The sequence below is a fragment of the Canis lupus genome, chromosome 18 (assembly GCF_011100685.1).
Source record: "Canis lupus familiaris isolate Mischka breed German Shepherd chromosome 18, alternate assembly UU_Cfam_GSD_1.0, whole genome shotgun sequence".
Lineage (NCBI taxonomy): Eukaryota > Metazoa > Chordata > Mammalia > Carnivora > Canidae > Canis > Canis lupus.
The window spans coordinates 11,550,778-11,573,885 of record NC_049239.1 but is presented as its reverse complement, the minus strand read 5'-3'; the positions used below and the strand labels follow the sequence as shown (position 1 = coordinate 11,573,885).

At 38.1% G+C, this 23,108-nt stretch overlaps 1 gene segment (V, D, J or C); it reads left to right on the top strand.

Annotated features, from left to right (window-relative positions):
• The window catches only part of LOC609263, a 41,703-nt gene extending 24,546 nt beyond the window's left edge, over positions 1 to 17,157 (top strand). Inside the window, 3 exon segments of the C gene segment in view lie at positions 3,986 to 4,312; positions 15,382 to 15,429; positions 16,565 to 17,157. Of these exon segments, the coding sequence occupies positions 3,986 to 4,312; positions 15,382 to 15,429; positions 16,565 to 16,707 (518 nt within the window).
• The last annotated feature ends 5,951 nt before the right edge of the window (positions 17,158 to 23,108 follow it).

Below are 23,108 nucleotides of genomic sequence, written 5' to 3'. Positions count from 1 at the left end.
CCACCATAATATGAGAAAAAGACTTCAAAGCATGAGTCCTTTAGGAGGACTGTGAAGTGACACAGTGGGCATTGCCTTCCACATCCAATTTGTAAAATGGATGAAAAGGTCTTTAAATAAATGCATTTCATGCTATTACTGCGTCATCACTATGGGCATCATGACATTTAATGTCACTTACAGATGGTGACCTTCAGCAGACCTGGTCAGGCAGGTAGCAGCCTAGTGATGTAATGTGACAATAGAGAGGCTTGGAGGACCAGGCAACCAGCCATTGATCTCGTTATTCCAGAAGTTATGTAGAAGTTTGAAGCCAAACTTTGGACATGATCTGGACAAAAGTCAGTTTGAGGTAGAAATTTCTGATGAGAGATTGAAATGCTCATAGATTGTGATGTTGGTGGGAAAATATGCCATTTGCTTTTGAAACACAGGTGAAGCAGTTCCATGAACTTACCCCATTATTACTAGGCTTTACTATGTTCCTTTTGATTTCCCTAACACTGGAAAGGCATTGGATAAAATAAGACAAGTGACTTACTAATGAATGCTGTGTGAAAGGCACATTTTCTGTGACGAGTGTTCAGAGAATTTCAGACATAGTAGAGCAATGTGAGGTGCAAATGAAGGAATGAATCTTGATGCTCCATTGACATAGGTCCAATTGCTATCCCCAAATATTGCATTCCCGTTAGTAAAGGAAGATTTGGTCCCAGGAGATTAAAATGTTTTGGAGGACACAATCATCACAATTAAATTTCTAATACTAATGGTAATGTTAATTAAATCTCTCATTTTCATAGCATGTTTAGATGTAGACATCTTAGGAGATATTTTATTTTATTTTATTTTATTTTTAATTTTTTTAGGAGATATTTTAATATCAATCCTTCCAGTAAAGGTCATCATAGACAGCAGTGTGCAAATATGTAATAGGGTCTGACTTTGTGTCCATGTAGACTTGATTAAAGTGCTCAAGCACGACATATGTAGTTGTCTTGAAAGTTTTGTCCCAAGAATGAAGTTGCTCATGACATAAATTGTGTGAATTGACTCATTTCCTTTTCTGATGGTGAGAGGATGTTTTCAGAGAGCCTGGGTTTTGGAGTCAGGCTACCTAGACCTCTGACTCCACCACTTGCTGCTGATGTGAACTTGGGTGATTATCTTCTGGCCTCAGTTTCATAATCCACAAGATGGGATAACAGGATGTATGAGCAGGGGTCATATGAAAATTAAATGAGAGGTTGTAAGGTACTTGGCATGTGTGTAAAGCACAATAGATACAGCATAGATCTTACCTCATTTCAATCCTAAAGCGAGGATTGTATCCAGATTGGTTATCCAGATTGGTTAGTAGCCAATCACATTGACAGAGCAGAAATTCTCCAGAGGATTCAGCTTTACTTCTAACCACTCCAGTGAAAAGTTATCTGACTTTCCATTGATATACAAAACACTTAAATTTAGAGGTATTTCTGTAATGGACTTTTCCCATACTTGGCACAAGAATCAAATTTAAATGTGTTGTTGTATGTACTTATATTTTAACTTTTTATCTAACATGATATTATGTTTAACACCAACAAGCTTGGCCTTCATACTTGTATTTAGTAGAAAAATAATTTAAAATTTAAATTTTATTTAGAAAAATTAGGACATATTCGCTTTGGCAGCACATATACTAAAATTGGAATGATAGAAGATAGCATGGACTCTCAAATAAATAAATAAATAAATAAGAAAATACATAGGAATATAGTTAGTGATACTTAGTACCTTTAAATATACTTAGAAATGGAATTAATTTGGAGTTCATATTTACACATGAAATAGCTTTATATATTTAATAAGATAAAAATTAGAAGAATAAAATAGAGGAATTTTGAATCAATATTAGTATGCCAGTTTGAAATACCATGATTAATTAAAATATGGATGCAATTAATTAATTTATATAGCATTCTTACTGCCTCATATTCATCAAATATATACCACTAAGTCAATTTATGTGAAAATGTTTTGATTATGAATATATATAAATATATTGAAAACATTTATTTATTTCGAAACCTGGTTTGCATTTTATACATCAATGAAATGATTGTGGCCATAGAAAGCACTCTTAATAAGTTTAATAAGGAATGTTGAGTGGCACCTGGGTAGCTCATTCTGTTAAATATCCAGTTATGATCTCAGGGTTGTGGAATTGAGCCCTGAGCCTGGTGTTGGGCTCCAAGCTGAGTGTGGAGTCTGCTCCTGATTCTCTCTCTCCCTCTCACTCATCCTCTCTCTCTCTCTCTCAAAGAAATATATAGAATCTTTTAAAATAAGATTGCTGAAAGAAAACCCATGTAATATAATTACATAAAATGTAAACACTAACTATATATAATCAAGAATACTATTTAATGCTCAGTTAACTATCATGTTGAGAAAGTTACCTTCTATCCTGAAAAGAATGAAACTTTAGGAATCTAGCAAGAAAAGGTGACAGAGGCTAAGCACAATGTCTTAACTTTCCAGAAATTTTCCAAGTTCATCATTTGAATTTCAAGTTCTTTACTATGATGAATCAGAAGTATTCCTATGAAAAACCAACTTTTAAAAATGAAAGCTAGATTCTTTAATGTGTTCATTAAAGGCAAAAGTTATGTGAATACCATGTACTTTGAGAAATAAATTTTGCTTTATAAAACATGCTTTTTAAATTAAAAAAAAGTGTATGGTTGAGGAACTATACAGTGTCTTACTACTGTCTTAATCAGTAACATACTATTTGCACTACAGGCAAGATGTACAAAATTAAAGTAAGCACATTATGGACCAATATCTATTTATAGTGGGAGTAAAAAAACCATAATTGTTTGCTTATCAATTTAGTATAAAAGGAGCTTTGGAGACAGGCAAAATTTCTGAAGAATTTTTTATCCTTTCTTCTCAAAGGAAGAATTCAGTTCTTAGGATGTTACCCATGAAATTCTAACTCCATACTAGTTGAAAGAGAAAATCAGTAAAGCACTTGCGTTTCAGTGGGAACTCAAATTGGAATGGGTCCTACCATTTATGATAGATTCATTAGTATACCTGAGGAATATTCTAGACTTCAAGCGACATGCCCTTGAAAACCACGATGTTTCACTATATAATTTGATATTATGTCTGCAAGAAACTCTAACCATAACTGGTAACAATGGTTACCATAGCTGGTAACCATTCTATATAAATTTATTTAGCAGGTGAAATGAAAGAAAATTGAAGGATACCATAGCAAGTTTAGCAGGCTTGTAGGGCAGATTCAACTTTGAGGAGGGATGCTAAGACTCATAATATGGTGTCATCTTAATTATGCTTCAACTTCAAATAAAATTCCAACACAAAATGTACTTTTAGTTAACATTTCCTAAAGCAAAACAAAATTCTGACAGTGTATTTCTTGATTAGGGTACTATAAGAACATTTCTGAACACTTAAATTTTTTTTTAAAATATGAGTTTTGGAAATATTGCATTTGTTTCTAAATTTAAGGCGTTGCAATTAATTTGGAAGTTCAGCCTTACACATTGCCTTCTACAAAATGCTGCAGTGGTTTAGATGCAAGAATTAGATGTTCTATAAAATCATAAATCAAGGAGAAGAATTCCAGTATCACAAGTGGACATGAGATCCATATTTGTAACTTAAAGATCAACTTGATAGATTACCATTCAAACAAGTGACTGTGTATTGTGTCAAAATATTTCACTTTTTACCCAGACTCTTTCACTTAATAGCTATGACTTTGGGCAAATTACATAGCCTCTACAACCTCTTTTCCCATGGGAACTAGAAATAAGCACCTCAAAACCCACTGTGGATGAAAGCCCATGATAACCATTAATTCTTTTGCAACTTTTTGTTTCACTATGTGTTGGGTATTTCCAAACCATAAAATACTTATGTTTCTTTATTTAAGTTTTAATTGTTATTCCACTGTCTCCAACAGATAAAAGTCCTGAAGACATTTCCCCCAAGCCCACAATTTTTCTTCCTTCGATTGCTGAAATAAAAGCCCATCAGGTTGGAACGTATATTTGTCTTCTTGAGGATATTATTCCTGATATTTTTAAGATAGATTGGAAAGAAAAGAACAGCAAAACAATTCTGCAATCCCAGCAGGGAAACACCGTGAAGACTAAGGACACATACATGAAATTCAGCTGGGTGACTGTGACTGAAAAATCAATGGATAAAGAACACCAATGCATTGTCAAAGATGAGAGGAATAAAGAAAGGGTTAATCAAGAGATTGATTTTCCTTCAATAAACAAAGGTATGTGCATACAAACATGAATACAACCTCCCAGAATCCTTTGTTTTGAAGAGAAAAACCTAACTTTTCTGTCAAGTATTAATGAAAACATGCAATTAAAATTTTTTTCTAATGTTGTTGCCTTTCATGGTAGCATAAATGTCCTATTTCCCCCATAGACTTCAAATAGTATGGGCTTTGGAGGGCCTGGGGGACTCAGTAAACTGAGCATCTGACTCTTCATTCAGCTCAGGTCATGACTCAGGGTACTAAGATTGAGCCCAGCATTGGGCTCTGCACTCAGCATGGAGTCTGCTTGAGTATCTCTCCCTGTGCCCCTTCCCCGTGCTCACTCTCTATCTCTTTCAAAAGAAATATGCAATTAATTTTTTTAAAAAAACAGTATGGCCTTTGGAATATACAGAGAAAAAAATGACATATTCACTTAGCCTTTCAAGCCTTAGTTTTAGCATCCAAATATTAATGAAACAGTGATGATTTTAAAGTCATTTCATGGATTAAATGAAAAAATACACGTGAAAGCACCTAGCTACCTGGTACACAAGAAATGCTCAGAGTCTACTATTGATGATTTCACTTGATCAGGAATTAAGAACAATTACGCATCATTCAAGAATGTTCTATCCAGCAGTCAGAAGTCTTTCTCACTTCAATCTTGCTCTATTCAAAGTATCACCCATCAACAATGAGTTGTCAGAGACAAAATGATCTTCATTTGACAGGGCCAGAACACAATTCAACCAGAAATAATATTTTGGCAACTGAGGTTTTAGTATGGTCTTGAGTTTTTTAGATTTGTATTTTATATGCCAGCATAAGGTGAATTTTTTGTAAATAAGGATTGAGTGATGCTAAGGTCTTAAATATTAATGCATTCTACACAATGAATGTATTCTTACCATTGGTAAAAACTGCTCAGCAAACATTTGTTTCAGTTCTAGTGTGTGCCAGACTGGAAAGGATGCACGATGAACTACTGTCCCAAGGAGGATAACTACAGTAATCAATTAGGGTCACTTGTGATTTAAGCATGGTGTTCCAAAGGAGCCTCACTGGGAGAGACGCTGGTCATATTTAGAAAGTGTGGGCAGATGGCTGAATGTGCCCAGCCTCGCTGTGATCTACTAACTCATTAGACTCACAAGTCAAGTCCTGGCATTGACATCACAGACCAAGGGCCCAGAGACACCATAAGAAGGAACCACTTTGGATTTTCCTTGTGATTAATAACATTCTAAGCAGTGGGGAACAAGCACATAACAAGACCTGTGAAGAGCTTTGCTATATCAAGTCTAACTTTCTGAAGTGAGTTTATGTTCTTGGAGTGTTGAAAACATCCCACAGACCCAAAATGGCAATACTTAGCTTATGGCCCAAGTCACTAAACCAGGACTTAATACCTAATCTAAGAGCAATTTCACCTTCCCACCCCCAAGGAGAAGAGTAGCCTTTAACTAGTCAACATGGGAATTTCCTAGTCAGCCCCAGGAAGCTTCCTGATTGACTCATTCCCATCCACATGGGAGAGTAACCTTGCCTAAGACAATGGATTACTTTCTAAGAATTCCCCTTTTCCCCCTGGGTCCCTCTCTATTGTTAAAACTTTTCCTTTCCTGTCGTCCTTTCATAAATTGATTCATTAATAGAGCCATTAGATCTTTAACATTTGGGCAGCCCGGGTGGCTCAGCGGTTTAGTGCCAACTTCAGCCCAGGGCCTGATCCTGGAGACCCGTGATTGAGTCCCACGTCCGGCTCCCTGAATGGAGCCTGCTTCTCCCTCTGCCTGTGTCTCTGCCTCTCTCTCTCTCTTTGTGTCTCTCATGAATAAATAAATAAAATCTTTTAAAAAATCTTTAACATTTACTTGGTTGAATTTTAGATCTTTAACAGATTTGGTGGCAAGGATGGAATCCTATATGGACCCTGCGGGGCATTCAGAGCCAAAGCAAAACACAGAGGTGGTAACTTTGAACCTTTCCAGTTCAAGATCTTTCAGGCCTGTCCTTAGCACTGTGGGTGAGTTCTTCCTGCTTCTCAGGTCCAGTTACTTTGTGTTCTGCCTCCTAATCTAATTGGTTTTGCTTGACAGGGCACGGCAGCTTAGGCTGCCAGAGTGTTATGCCCGTGTTAAGTTAAACTAGCATGTCTTTTCTGAGCCCCATTGAGCTGGATATTTGCACAGAGTCCAACTGAACAGGCTGAAGGGTCTGCCCAGAGACAAGCAACTAACCTTTCAGACCAAGTGCCCAAGATAGAAACCTCAGCAAGTTTCCAGGAGAATTGGTGGTTCACGCAGTCTTCTTGTATCAGAACTCAGAAACATCTCTTACAGCTCATATACTAATGTGCACCTAATTGATTGTCACCATTCCTGTAGATAATGGCTACTGCTAACAGGGAAAGGTAGAAAAAACACAAAAATTGGCGTGCAAGAGTCAAGCATTTAGGGGCCGCTAGAGCACTTACTACCTCAGGAACACACCACTGATAGTACAGGTTGTCAGGAAATGGGATGGATCAGTACTAGATCACTCATCAACCTCAAGAAAACTTCTATGCAAGGAGCTACACTGCAAAATACACACAATCCCCAATTCCAGGACACAACCCTTTTAGGTGTTAGTTTTCTGATCAAGAATCCCAGTGTCTTAGTTAATGGAATCCTTAAAGTAAAGAGTCAAGTGAACTACTTCTGTTTTACTTGTTTATTTTTCATCTAAGAATTATAGTCCCAGATTAAAGACACCTAGCAAAATGCAAACTCTTAAAAACTTCCTTGGTGTCCTGAGGAACTGACTTGGTAACAATCAGGTTGGATACCCAAAAATACCAGACAGGAAAGTGGGGTACCACTCATTTGCAGCCAGATATGGCTGGATTGGAGTGTGGATTAACTCCATTTGAGGCTAGGGTCCTACCAAACTGCTGCAAGCCCTCAAAGCAATGATAACCTAAAAATATATGCCCATAATGGGGAACTTATGAATTAGAATTAGAATTAATTAATTAGAATTAATTAATCTAATTAGAATTAGAGTGATCTTATGATCATTAAGATGTGCGCTTAAAAGCAAGGGTTCCGGGATCCCTGGGTGGCGCAGCGGTTTGGCGCCTGCCTTTGGCCCAGGGCGCGATCCTGGAGACCTGGGATCGAATCCCACATCGGGCTCCCGGTGCATGGAGCCTGCTTCTCCCTCTGCCTGTGTCTCTGCCTCTCTCTCTCTCTCTGTGTGTGTGACTGTCATAAATAAATTTAAAAAATATTATTAAAAAAAAAGCAAGGGTTCCTTAATTAAACAGAATCCTGTAAAATGTTGACAATTCCAAGGTCCTTTCATTGAAAGACTCATTGCAAAAGGCTAATGAAAGATTAATGATGGAGGAAGTAACTAAAGCAGAAGACTATAAAACTTATCTAACTCCTACTCCCCTCTTGGCAACTTTGAGCACTCATTCTAGTCTGAATTGATTTTCCACTCTGAACAGACTACACAGCCATAAACAGAAGACTGGCAATTTCATGGCTTTACAGACACCTCCATTATCTACCTTCATAGAAGGGCCCCCAAATGAGCCCTGTCCAGAGGTGCATATTGCTATGTACTTTATTCTCTTAAACAGCCACGTGGAATTCTGGTAAATACTGGGTCCTGTGCAAAGTATCCTAGAAAAGCTGGCAGAGGAGAGGGAAGAGTGGAAATCTTAACCATATTATTAGTGGAATCTCTATCTAAAGTCCTTGTCCACAGGGATAGTAAAATTTCTCATTATCCCATCCTTTCTAAATCTAGACCCATTGCTAGTGATCTTTTCTCTCCCAGATGTTATTCCTGCCTTCCTGCCTGTGTCATCCTGCCTAATTGCTCTTAACTTTCTGCCTGCCTGCGACTTGGCGGATTGTTGGCTCTTTCCTTTGGCTCTCACTGTGAGAGACTCTGAGTATTTGGAGGGTAGTATCCTTTGCACCCTCTTGGGGACCTGGGTAATACACAAGGGGTTACTCTATATGTCAGAAATTCTTAAAACTAAAACTATGCCCCCAGAGAGAAGGAAACAAATTGAGGCTCATGTGCTTGGTTAGATGGATCAATCTATGATGTCATTCCATGTAAATACAAGAATGAGAATTTGAGAGCAACTGGCTTGACCAATCTTACCAGAAGCAGAAAGGCAGCTCTTGAGGCAACTCAAAGTTCTCCCATTGATTTATCTATCCCCCAACTTCTCCTATTTATGAAAAAGGGCTTATAAATGGTTGGCTTTAGGAAAGCAAAGTGCTTCTTGGAGGAACATTCATTCTCTGTCTGTCATTAAAGTCACACATCTTATCTTGTCTTTAAAATGTAAACCTAGCGCATAAAAGCTTGAGACTGAGGGAAATAAACCAACTAGTTTACAAAACTAGTTCTTTTATAAAAACGTTGTAGAGGTTTGTGCCTAAACTCTAGTCTATTCTCCTTGATAATCCTGAGACAAATACAAGTCTTAAAATTGGTAATGAGACAAAATACAAAATCCTGAGACAAATTAAAATTAATAGCATAAATATTAGTGGTCCTAGGTCCTTGTACCAGTCTGTGTGCCCATAAATATATCTTGTCGATGTGAGATATTTTTCTCCCTGGATGTTTCACCAAAAATAATTTGTAAAGAGCTCTATTTCCCTGGTTTGAATATAAGCACTTTTAAGGATCAGGCATTCTGCAATTCTCAAAAAGAGAGAGACTAACTTGAATGTGTTTCAATTTTACATGATCTGGGCACATATTCTCTGGTGGGTTTAAGCATAATAGGTATGTTGGTATTGCCTTCTCAGCACTAAAATCAGAAATTTCATGTGCCTGGTTTACTAAAGATCAAGTAAGTAGATGTGATCTCCATTACAAAATGTTATAGGAAAAAGCTTGGGAGAATGATAGACTTTGATGTTTCAAAGATTATTCAAGCTTTTTATTTAATTCCAATTAATTAACACAGCACATTATATTAGTTTCATATGCACAATATGGTGATTCAGCACTTTGATACATCACCTGTGCCCATCAGGACAAGTGCACCCTTTAATCTCCATCACCTATTTCACCCTTCTCACCCCTTGTCTATGATATCTTTGTGAGTAATCTCAGATAATGAGATTAAAAAAATACACAAAAGCTAAAGTTTTAAATAATCTCCCAAATTTTTTGAGGAACTTAAGATCATAGTGTTTTCCGTGTTAAGATACATTCATTATATTCATTCAATATTGACATCATTTCCAAGCAAGATAAAATACTAATATATTAGTGACTAAACACAGGTTTATCTACTTTTGTTTCCTTGCTGCATAGAAACAGAAGATAAGTTAGCACCCACTCATAGTCATTTTCTGGTGCTTTACTGAAAGATTGTTTTATGAAGAAGCACACATTTCTAGAAATTATGAAATATATTCATAAATTTGCCAATCTAAAGAATGCTAATTAGCTGTTCACAACTGCTTACTGACTAGCTTTCTTTAAATATGAAGGTTTCTAAGGGGTTAAGAATTCTAGTACATGTGATGCAGACTCCTAAAATAATAAGATAAACAACCTGGAAAGCAAAGAAACTAAGATGTATGTTTTTCAAAAGAAAATGTATGAGGGGGATCCCTGGGTGGCGCAGCGGTTTGGCGCCTGCCTTTGGCCCAGGGCCGGATCCGGGAGACCCTGGATCGATTCCCACGTCGGGCTCCCGGTGCACGGAGCCTGCTTCTCCCTCTGCCTGTGTCTCTGCCTCTCTCTCTCTCTCTCTCTCTCTCTCTCTCTCTCTCTCTCTGTGACTATCATAAATAAATAAAAATTAAAAAAAAATAAAAAATTAAAAAAAAGAAAATGTATGAGGAACGGAAATATATTTTTTGAGGGGAAAAAGGGGATTTTGTCCTAAAGGGAAGTGGGTCATCTAAAGAAAGTAAACTTAGGACAAAATCTGAATGTAAAAAAAAGAACGTTGCAGAGGTTTGTACAAAGGGGATGTTTGAGAAGGAATGTTATGTGTGATCAGAACTAAGATTGGAATGAAGAATTTTTAAACCAAAGTAAGCTGGTACAGCATTGGAGTTTGATTTTTCTCCCTGCCAAAAGGATAAAGGTTTTTTAGGCTTTTCATGTTTCTTTGTTTTCCTTGGAATTTTGGTCTGCTTAAATCTCTTCGACTTGGAGTATTCCAACGGGTTTGTTAAACTGTTTGGCTATTTGGTATGTCAGATTACGTGGGATGCATTGTCAAAAAATACTTCATACCAAGTTTTCTAGGTATTGTGTTTGTAAGATTGTGGTACGTGTAGATAATGTCCATTCTGGTGCTACAAAAGAAATGGCTCCTCATTGTCAGTAGTTGGTTATCCTGATGGCCTTATAAATTGGCAGCAGTCTGTTTCTGAATCAGAAAAATGAAGGCGGGTAAACATGGCAGTGTATTAAACAAAGAGTCAGAGCTGAGGGAAAACCAGAGCAACCACAGGGTTCTTCCAGGATCCCTTGGCAAATCTCATTTCTTTTAGTTTTTGTTTTTTAAATTCCTTTACCCTCCTTTGGACTTTTTAAATGACTCAAAGTGTAAGTGGACTTCAATGGGAAGACTTGTATAATAGTACAAAACCATTTACCATTAATATCTAACATGTCTGGACCATAATTCTGGAATAATTATTTTTGCCTGCAGAGACTGCATGTCTCATCATTCTGGACCCTGACACCTGCAGGTGGAATTCATTCCAATACCACTTAGTTTGTGTGGTCACTGTGACCTTGTCATTGTTTCTGTTTTCTGGATGGGTTAAAGATTTTTTCTGCTATGAGAATGATATACTCACTCTGGCAAAGACAATGTCCAAAATGGATTTTCCCTTGGAAAATCTCCAGTGACCAAGGCTTCTCCTTCTGTGATCTCCAGTGACCAAGGCTCCTCCTTCACTGGGCAAATCACAGGAGCCTTTAGGAAAATCTTGCCAATCTCATGGAACTGTCTCAGTGTACAACCTTATGCTGATCTTTTATGTTACCTGCTAGTCTGAAATAGTGTAAGTCTCCAATGTCTGATGCTCAAGACTGTCATCAACAGGTTATGGACACCTTCCTAGATCACAGTTAAAAGGATCTGTAAGTCACAGTATACAGCCTGCTGATTAGATATTTTAGACATATCATCAGAGGAAGATAGTCCTCAACTATCCCAGTAGAAGAGGGACATTACTAAGTGGTTCTGCTATAAAAGTAAAGGTTCAACCTTGTACACATAACATACCTACAAATGTTTCCACCTGACACCTGGTCCTACCTAGACACAGGAGATTCTCAAACAGCTGAGAGAAGTACAAATAGAAGACATCCAAATTAAAAAAAAATTTAAAAAATTAAAAAAAAGACATCCAAATTGACTGCATTCACCTAAAAAGGGGTTCAGGACTTCATATTATGACTAAATATGAAATCCTTTCTCCTTCTGTTCTTTCCTTACTCTGGAAATGGCCTGTATCTCCCATGTCATTACCACATGTGTAACCTCTGGAATTTAGAGCAAACTTTTATTTCAGGCTAGCAGAAAATCTAACACTGATCCAAAATTTTCTCAAGGTAAATAGGATATCTCTTGATTCTCCTAGTTTACATCCCAAGGAGTAGGGACTACCAAGAAGCCACCAGGATTAACACCTTTGGCAGGAGTCCATATGGCTTAAATGAAAGATTCCTTCAGCAGGGTCTTTCTCACTTATGTGATTTTAACTGCTTTGAGTATTGGGGGCAATGGCATCAAAATGTACCTCCAACATGGGGAACTATCCTGTTTATGGGCATCATAACAATCTGCCTGTTGCATTTTATTCTTTCAAAAGCTTTACAGGCAAGTTCTAAGCCAGTAACCTTTAAGCAAATGATCTTCCTTGATTGGAATATCACAAAAGAATGAAGAGTACAACCAGCTCTAAAAACCATAATGCTAAAGAGGTAACTCTTGAATATCACAAGGCTTATGCAAAAGGCCAAGATCTGTGTATATCACCCAGAGAATCCACAGGAACTGTGAGAACTTCAGAGCAGTTGCTGACAGTAGTGTTAATTCCTTCAATTTTGATCCCGTCTCTCCGTTAAGATGAGAATGTGATCAAAAGGCAGGGTTGTTGTAAAGGAAACCTCAAGGTCACAATGTACTCATTAGCTTAAGGTACAAGTCAGGAACCAACTCTTCATAGCTACCCAACTGCAGTTTCAATAGCCAGAACTAGAACCTTTAGCCAATGGACATGGACTTTCCTGATCAGCACTAGGGTGTTTACTGATTGACCCCTTCTGCTCCCCATTGGGAGAAGGACCTTGCCTCAAACAATGAATTCTTTGCTAATAATTTCCTTTTCACTGCCTCTCTATCTTGAAAAACCTCTGTCCTGTAGCCCTTACGAGCTGCCTCCTACTTGCTAGATGGGATGATGCTCGATTCATGAATAGGTTGAAAATACAGCCAAAATGTACTCAGTTGAATGTTTGCTATTTCATAGATTCTCAGTTTGTTCCATAATCAAATTAGGAATAAATATTTACTTTTACTTTCACCAGAAATGTGATGCAAAGCAAATGAAATTATGTCAATGAAAATACTTGTTTTTGAAACCATGACATGGATAAATTTATTCCTGTATTTATTGTATTTATTTATATCCTTTCCTAAAACTAACTGAAGTCAGATTATACAGAGAGCCTTAATGTTTATTTCTACAGCTAACAGAGAGGGACAAGTGGGCATGGCATAAATGTAATGAAACCATTGGACTGAAGTATCATGTTAGGTTTTGATTTTTCTAGTGTGCGGGGAAAAGCAATAAATATAGTAAGTTCCATGGCGATGATTATGGTAGGGGAGGAGCTCCTGTTAATGATGTGATTTCCATGGCACTTATTTCTGAAAGTAATGTTTCCCAAGGTCTTCTCATAGCCACAAACAGGGCACTTCTGTTAATGGAATCCTACAGTAGATTTTTAATGCAGATCCATGGAAGTTTTAGGGTTTTTTAATAAAAGCTTATATATATATATATGTATGTATATAAATGAATGCACAGAACAGTGAGTGATTCTGAACACAGATAAACTCATATTTTCAAACTTTTTAACCAACTTTGATTAAGAAAGGGCACCATGGACACACAAGTCATATTATGAAAATTGTTACATTGTTGTCTTTATATCAATGAATGCATGGTGATAAGAGATTTTTATTTATCTTTTTGAAGTTCTTATTTTACTCCCAGGTAGCTAACCTACAGTGTAATATTAGTTTCAGGTGCAAATGTCATGAATAACATCACTGCATGGAAAAGAAAGATATGTTTAGGACACTATAATGTCAGCTCTTTAGGACATTTTAACATTTAACATAATTATACTAGCATTATTCTTCTTGGGATTTTCCCAAAAGACTATATCTCACACCCATTTCTCAAGAGCACACCAACATAAGATTGTGTGGAGTAGATAAAATTGCACACCAGAGCCATGTCTGTATACACGACACGGGAGGTGAAAAAGAATAAACCAAAAAATCTTAGAGCTCTCTCTTCCAGCATCCATAGTCAATCATCATTAAGGATTTTTGTGTTTGTATGTATGTTGAGGGGGTGGTGGTTTTGTTTTGTTTTTTCTACACTGTAGATAAATACAACTTTAACTCAAGTTTATGTATTCAGACAGCTATCAGTGTGATGTGGCCTTTCATCCTATCCCTGCAAACAAGTGCACTGAAATGCTGAGCTTTTAGGGGTGCATCAGTAGCTTAGTCAGTTAAGTGCCTGCCTTTGGCCCAGATCATGTTTCCAAAGTCCTGGGATTGAGCCATGTGTTGGGCTCCCTACTCAGCTGCAAATCAGTTTCTAGCTCTCCCTCTGCCCATTTCCACGGCTCATGCTCACTCTCTCTCTCTCTCTCAAATGAATAAACAAAACTTAAAAAATTTAAAAAGAAATGATGAGGTTCCTTAATAAAATGATCATTTGCTAAGACCAATTCACATATGCTGAAGAGATGATGTCTGAGAGGTGACAGTGGTGGAATTATGTTTGATGTCTATGGGTTAACAAGATGCTTTCCACAGGCTCTAGCTCATCAATACCCCCACAGCCATCCTTTCAGTGCTGGCTCTGACAATTATCACTGGTATGCTATTCAGCAAGGGACATAGACTCTCTAAATCTTATTTCCTTCTGGGTAACATGGAATTCTACAAATTCAGCTCATATCAATGTAACAGGGAGATGAGATGAGATGAGATGAGATGAGATGAGATGAGATGAGATGAGATAATGCCTATGAACTTTCACATAGTGCCTGACACAATAATAATCAGTCAATAGGTTTGGCCTTCTTTAGTATTGTTGTCAGGTCCTCCAACACCATCAGTCCAGAAAATCATGTGCAGGAGTTGAGGATACTGGGGCATGAATGATTTGAAAGACAGGGCTGCTTCTTAGCTTAGAGAGGAAATATACCTAAACCAGACTCCTTCCAACATGTACGGTACCTCTGTGGCTTCAGGGTTGGACAAATTCATTTTGGTAGCAACCCTTCATGTGAGCAGTGGGTGTGGAGGACTGGACTGTAGCCACCGTTTCTGATTATTTTTCTATTCAATAGTATTTATAGGACACTTACTGTGGAGCAGTGCCTGTGCTATGAACTATAAGCACAGAAGGAAAACAAGATAATGTTTAGGCATTACCCTCCAGGTGTGAGGAAAAAAAAAAGAAAAAAATGCATCCTTCATAAACTACAACATCTTTATGTGCAGAAATACAACATGTGATTTGATCTAGTAAGTTACATAAATTCATATCAACCATTTCTGGAATTGTAGGGCTCATATTTGTAAAGACTCTTCCTCTCTGCTGAATAATTCTATCATCTATCTATCTATCATCTATCTATCTATATATATATATATATCATCTATCTATCTATCTATCTATCATCTAATCATCTACCTTCTATCCACAAGACAGAGGAAAGTTAAACAATGGATATGAACAATGAATAATACTTGTCCTCGTTTCTTTTAGAATTTGCTGCTATTAACTCTACAGAAGCTTCCCTGCATGATGAAAATGGTAAGTTTTTGTCTTTGTTTGCCTTTATGTTATGCTGTAGCATTTTTCCTTCCTGATCAGCTTAGACTTTGAACTCCCCTGGCTTCAGGGAGAAACCTCAGAATGGCTGAATCTTGCAAAATAGACTGTGATATTTATGTCAACCCACCATTTATCAGGAGTCATCTCTTTTAAAGGTTTTATTTATTTATTCATGAGAGACACAGAGAGAAAGCAGAGACATAGGCAGAGAGAGAAGCAGGCCCCTCGCAGGGAGCCCGATGTGAGACGAGATCCTGGATCTCTGGGATCACGCCCTGGGTCGAAGGCAGATGCTCAACCACTGAGACACGCAGGTGTCCCTCAGGAGTCATCTTCACACAGTAACTTCTGGTTTGGCTATGAGTGGATTATGAATTAGGGGTGCAATGATGAGCCCTGAATTCTTTCAACAATGGATTTCATTCATATCTGTGCCCTGTTTTCTACTGACTGAAGAAAGCATGATTTCATATTGCTTCTGTATTTTTTAAGCCTTGTTCTTCCTGGTAGTTTATTACATGAACTGACACCGAGAGGTTCTTGTACAGAAGGCTATGTGCTGCACTGGAAGTGTGTTTTGTTTAATTCCCTTAATACTCACTGTGAAAGATTTAATTCCCACTTTACATGTGAGGGTAATGAGATAAAATGAATTCAGTCTCCATACCACATGTCAAGAGCTGAGGCTGAAAACCAGACCAACTGAATCAAGATGAATCAAGTGACATTTAGTTTTTACTTATTCCTGCCTAGAGCCCTCGTGGGGATGAACATGCAAAAAGTCACCTATTACCAATGCATTTCCCCCCATAGATTCATTCATTATAAAGACAACCTTAATTTTTAATACTTTGGAATGTGCTAGGTGAATTTTATAGGTTTTTGACTGACTTGACCTGCAAACTCCATTCTGAGTTGTCTTTCTGTGGTGGTGGTGGTGGTGGTGGTGGTGGTGATGGTGATAGAGGGGTGATAGAGGTATTTACTAATTGGTTGTGCTGGTATGAGAGTGTTACTTCAACCGAGGTTATCAGAAATGTTTACAGTTACCACTCTACAATGAATAAGTCTTGACCTTTCAAAAAAACTGAAATTAATAAAATACTTCTTCTAGACCCCCTGCAGCTTCAACTCATGAACACCTCTGCCTACTACACCTACCTCCTCCTCCTCCTGAAGAGCCTGATGTACTCCATCATCACTGCCATCTGTCTGCTTGGGAGATCAGTGTTCGATGGCAATGGGAAGAGTTCTTAACATGATGCCTACAGGGTCCACTTATTCCCATTGGCTTTTGTCCCTATAAATGTCTGCTGAGGATCTAGTGGGGTTTTGTTTCTATGATTGGGTTATTTCCTTTCACATGTATCTTTCTCTGTAGGGTCACAATGCAGAATGGGTTTATAAACTCCTGGGCAAACACAAACTTTCACTCTGCAGCAAGAACAAATTCTGCTATGACTCAGGGGTGGGGACAGGGGGCCATCCCCAGGGGCTTCATCACTTCTCTCTCTTAATGCCCACCCACTCCCCAGCCACGCAGTACCCATGCCTCTGTGTACAGTCTGCATGCAGCTTCCAGCTGTGTCCTTGAACTCTTTTACCGTATGATTTCTTGGAAGCCCTTTATTGTACATACCTAGAAGATCACCTCCTTACTGATTTACCTTTGTACTGTTTTTCATAATAAAAATTATCAAAAATCTATTTGGGCCTATATGTACTTTTATTTGGTCCAATCTAATTGAGAGTCAGGTGTAAGAGACAGCATGACAGCTGAGCCTTCCAATACAGCGCTGGTCGTAATATTGGTCAATTCCATATTTTAATTCTTGCCCTGAGATAGCCCTCATGCTACTTTACTTGAGGGACTGGACACAGGAGAGCCACAGCCAGTGAGGTTGCCCAGGTTAGTTTCTTTCAAAGGTCAACTGATTCAGACTCATTTGGTTTCAGACAATCTGGTGTTGACTGTATAAAATGTCACAAGACTGGCAGATGTCTCAGACTTGTAGCAGTGTTTCACAAGCACCACGTTTCCTGATCTCACATGAATCCCATGAGAGCAGCGCTAACACTAGAAATATAGGGTGATGGAAAGGGTAACGGCTTGGACTCCGATCCCCAAGTGACTCGGTTTAAATATATAGCTATTTGGACTCTCTGTGACATAATTTTCTCATGCGTAAAATGAAAATACAGTGTGCCTTGATTTCTGGACTTGTGTGGATGAGAAGCATTCATTACGCTGGGTACATGCAAATCCTCAAGAGCATTAGCATCTACTGTTGGCAGCTCTACTTTGGAAATAGATTAACACACCTGTACATGCACACAAACACTAACAAGGGTGTCCACTCATTCATATATGTGTTTGTAATTCTACAAACATAGATGTATAACAAAATGTTCACGTATGGTAAGTTGTGGAAAAAATAGTAGTTGTATATTTTTCTATTTTCACTAATAAATGCATTTAGAGTAACAACTTTTATATATTGGAATTGAAATAATGTCTCATTTAAAATTGGGAAGGCTTCTGTGTTTTATTATACTCAGCTTCAGTTTCTGTGAAATGAGTGATTTAGAAACCAGGTAGATTCCCATGTGGAAACAACATAAGACCCAGCAGATAAAGGAAGAAGAAATTTAATTTTGATCTATTCCCTGATTCTCAAAAATTTGTTCAGATCTCCTTGGACAAATGCCTGGGCCTCTACTCATGGATCTGGAACCGTTTCTGCATGTGAAAAGTACAGAGGCAATGAGGGGAAAGTAGCCAATGACTTGCAGCTGTGTGGCCGATGTCCCTGCTGGTCTCCTAGGCACTGAGTGTCTCCTGTGGCTTCCAAATCCTTAACACCTTACTTCTGCAACCTAAACTGGAGTGGCCTAGACTGGGGTGTGCAAAGAGTAAGGTGAGGGTGGGGTGTAAATGCAGGACACAGTGGGTGGGATGAGGCAATAATGTGGTGATGATGTTTATTTTTCTCAGAGTTATTTTTGTGTATGTGCTCTTTCAAATGCGGTTGATTTGTGGAAAATACCTGAAGTCAAACCAGCCCCTACTGGTTGGGGCTGTGCAAGAGGTGGCTTGAGTGTTGAAATATAAAATAAAGACAGTTAAGCCACAGCCATCTTTGCTCATTTTCAAAAGGCCACAGCTAATGGAAAGGAAACATCCATCTGCACACACATGCTCCTGCTGTCAAACATACTCTTATGCTTTGAGTGATGGGTTCTCCTATATTATACCAAGTTCATTCCAAGTAGCTGCTATGTGAATTGGTATCCTTTGACCAGAACTGTTGAGATGCTTCTCCTTTAGTCCACTCCAATGACACTGTTCTGAAGGAAATAGCAAGCAGACTTGTAGCACTAGATGATCCCTGATACTTCACCAGGATCTGTGCTTTTCCATGGCATGTCATTTTGAGGCTCCTAATTTCGGTCTTGTTTTGTCAGTGTAGGCAGGGTGACACTAGACCCTTGCCCATGAAGCAATTAGCATAGACAAACTGTAGACATTACAACAGTAGGTGCTTCTTCTTCACAAGTACACAGGCACATGGAGGCCCTGAGTTCAAGTGAATAATCGGATGTCATAGACTGAGTCATCTCATTCCCTCGAAAGGGACAAAAGTGACTGTAGAGTCAGGCTGAGCAAAGCTTCATAGAAGAGATGCACATCAGGTAAATGTGCTGAGGTGGAGCAGAGGAGGGCTTTTCAGCAACGTGAGCATGAAAACAAGTGTCCCTGGTGCCACCCAACATGAGCTCGATACAGAGAGGGTGCCCAGTCCCAAGACCCAATCTGTCCAGTCCTTGGGGAAATAAACTTCTATTGTTGAGATCACCACCCTAGGCTTTCACAGTCGGACTACACAGCATTTTCTCACCATAGACTTTACTCCTCTTGGTCTGTGCTTCAGAGCCAACTTCTGGGTGAGCCATGGTTTCCATTAGCATGGACGCCATGATAGTGCTTCAGCCCAGCATGTGTTGGAGAGAGCTCTTTCTCAGGGTAAACTATACACTAACGTCCAGCTCAGGAATCATCTGTGGGCCTGGTGTAAATGTGACTCCACTCCTGAGACAGTATAGTCTAATGGTGCCACACCACTGAGTTCTTGAGATTTAGGCCTAAAGGCCAAAATCTGCAGGCCCTCCCACCTGTTACTCTATCTTAAGAAACTTTCAGTTTATGCACAGCCTCCCACATCCCTTTTTGGTGGCACTTTCATCATTTGGTCCATTCTCAGCACAGCACAGATGGCGATGAAATAACTTGTAGAAATGGACATTTGACCCTGTCATTACATTCATTTTGTAAATATTTCTTCACCAAATATCTCCGACAAAAATAATACTTATTTTCCATTATGTAGATTTTTTCCTCTAAAGTCAGAAAAAAACTCTCAATGTCTGAGATTGGAAGAAAAGTTAAATAATTATTGTGTTTCCTCAAAACATTTTTCATTCACTTAAAATTATATTTATGTAGTACACGACACAGCAAATGCTCAAGCTATCAAGCAAAAGCAAAATATAATGGAGAGCTACAGATCCAGGGAACAACAGCTGTGCACTTGCCTGCTGTGGCTACCATTCTTTCCCCACCTCTCAACACCCAGCATCATGGGCATGAAGGTTCTTCCAAAATAGACAAAGGCAAGATAACTGGCAACAACACAGTGTAAGGGAGCTCAGTTAATTTGGGGTGGGGAGTGATATGATGGTGAAATGACAATCTGTATCATGTGCAAGAAGGAAGGCCTGGGTCACTGCTGGTCTGATGTTGTGGTCATGGCTGTAGCAGGCATGTGTGCAGCTACAGCTATGTGCATGCTTAGCAGAGACTCAAAAGAGCCCAAACCATCCAAACACCGCTGGTGGACCTTGAAGTGATTGGCATATGCAGAGGATCCAAGGAAAGACTCAGAAAAAGTATAATCTGGGAAGACTTATACTTTAGCCCATGCAGTCTATGTGCTAATTGCCTCAAATATGAATATGCTGCCCAATCCGTACAGCAAAACCATTGGCAGAGTCGAGGTCTTGCTCTATGTAATTTTGGTGTATGTAGACACAGGGTGATCCTCAAGAAGCTAGGCTGAAAAATAAACTAATTAAAAAAGAAAACATCAGAGGCATGAGTGGCCACATACTGCAGGGGATATATATCACAGATTACTTCAGTACAAACAACTTTTTCAAGGTACAAACACCAATAAAAGCAACTTTTTGGGGAAAAATCACAATCTAGAGTTGCTACAATTAAAAAAAAAAATAACAGCCTGGCAAAGAATCACAAAGTGTGACTATTCTTATGGGATAAACCCCTTACATATCAATATAAACTGTCCTTGAGGGTGTGCAGATAATCTCTTTAGAAGAGAAATACTTTGAAGTAGCTATAAGAAATGTGTTCAATAAATACAGAAAAATGTGTTTAAAAATACTAAGGAAAATATGACAACAAAAATCAACAAACAGATATTCTCATGAAGGATAGTAAAATTATAAAACAGAATATATATTCATATATATCTTATATACATATATAAGAAATAAAATCTAGATTATAAAAGTTGTACCTTGAAGTGGTATAGTCATTGAGAGCTTCAAGAGAATATTCCAGTTGGCAGATGAAACAATCTCAGAACAAGGAACTTCCTCCACCTAATAAAGGGCATCCATTAAAAGCCATAGCTGACATCATACTTAATGTTGAAAGACTGAATGATTTCCCCAAAGACCAGGAACAAGACAGGGATGTCTTCTCTGTTAAAGGTTATAGACAGTGCAACTAGAAAAATGTACATATATCTAGCAGACTGAAAAGAAAATTGGAAATGCCTTCACCCACAGATGACATGATCCTGTATGTAAATAATTCCAGAGAATCTACATGCACAAAAAAACCAAAAGAAGAACTGATAAACAAGGCCGGCATCATCACAAAGTACACATGTGATGTACAAAATATCAGTTGTGTTTCTATATACTAACATGAACAACTTGAAAATGAAATTTAGGAAACAATTCCATTTACAATAGAACCAAAAAGAAGAAAACATTTAGGAATTAATTTAACACAAGAAGAGCAAATATTGTGCGTTGAAAATACAAAACAAAACAAAAAGAAAATTACAGAGCAATGCAAAGGAAAATTAAAGAATATCTGAATAAATGCAGAGAGGATTGATGTTCATGGATTAGAAGTTTCAATATTGCCATGCTGACAATTGTTACCAAATTGATTAAAGATTCAATGCAGCAGGCTTTGTGGGCACAAATTAATTTAAGCTTGGACTAAAGTTAACATGAAAACCAAAACACCTAGAGTAGACATAATAATTTTGAAAGAGAACAAAGCTAGGGGACTGACATAGTCACCCTGCAGAAGTAGTGGGGTGGGGGGTGCACATGAAATTTGATTTGGATGTGATACTGATGATGTTGCACGTACAGAGGGTGTGGAAAGCTTTATCACTAATGAATGAAGTCCTGGGTCAGCAGGGTGAGCCTTTCAAGCAAGGGCTTACAGGCCCTGATTTCAATGCTACAGAATAATGAAGTTTCATAATTTAGCCCATGTACTGCTGGTCTAATGAAATACAGAGTTCAGTGGAAGAAATCTGAGAGTCCAGAAATAATGTCTTGTGTCTATGGTCATTTGGATTTTAATAAATACATTGAGTTGGAGACGCCTGGGTGGCTCAGTGGTCAAGTGTCTGCCTTCAGCCCAGGGCGTGATCCTGGAGTCCCAGGATTGAGTCCCACATCGGGCTCCCCGTAGAGAGCCTGCTTCTCCCTCTGCCTGTGTCTCTGTGTCTTTCTGTGTCTCTCATGAATAAATAAACAAAATCTTTAAAAAAAATAAGTATGTTGAGTTAATTCAGTGCAAGATGAAATAGTCTTTTCAACAGCTGGCTCAGCTACAACTGGATATCGCAAGGCAGAAGAATAAATTTCTTTCATTACCTCCTCTATACATGAAAATTAATTCATGATGGACCATAAACTTATGATAGAGTGAACACTAAAAAACTACATGAAAATCAGAAGAGAATCTTTGTGATACAGGATTAAAGCAAGAGGTTCTTAGATATGACCCCAATCGCATTACCCATAAAAGAATACTGGATTCTGATAAATTGGATATCATCAAAACTGAAAGCATGGGTTTCAAAAGTCCTCATGAAGAAAATGAAAAGACTACAACCTCGTAGAAAAATGTGTGCACCTTATAAAGGGCCTTTTGTCTAGAATGGATAAAGAATTCCCACAACTCAGTAAGACTTAACATCACTTCAAAAAAATAATAAAAGGGTTAAAATACATGTTTCTCTGAGGAATATATATGAGTAACTAATAAGTACATGAAAATATTTTCAAAACTTAGTACCTAGGGACAAATGAAAAACCCAAGGAGATACACACCTGCTACAATGTCTGTCATCCAACAGACAACATCTAGCATGTGTCAGTGAAAACAGAGAAAATAAACTCCTTTTAAAAGAAGTAAAGTATAATTAACATATAGTGTAATATCAGTTTCAGGTGTACAATATAATTCAACATTTTATGAGTTATGCAGTGTTAGTCAGTGATTCTTTTATTCAGTATTTATGGCATCTTTCCCTGGGGAATAC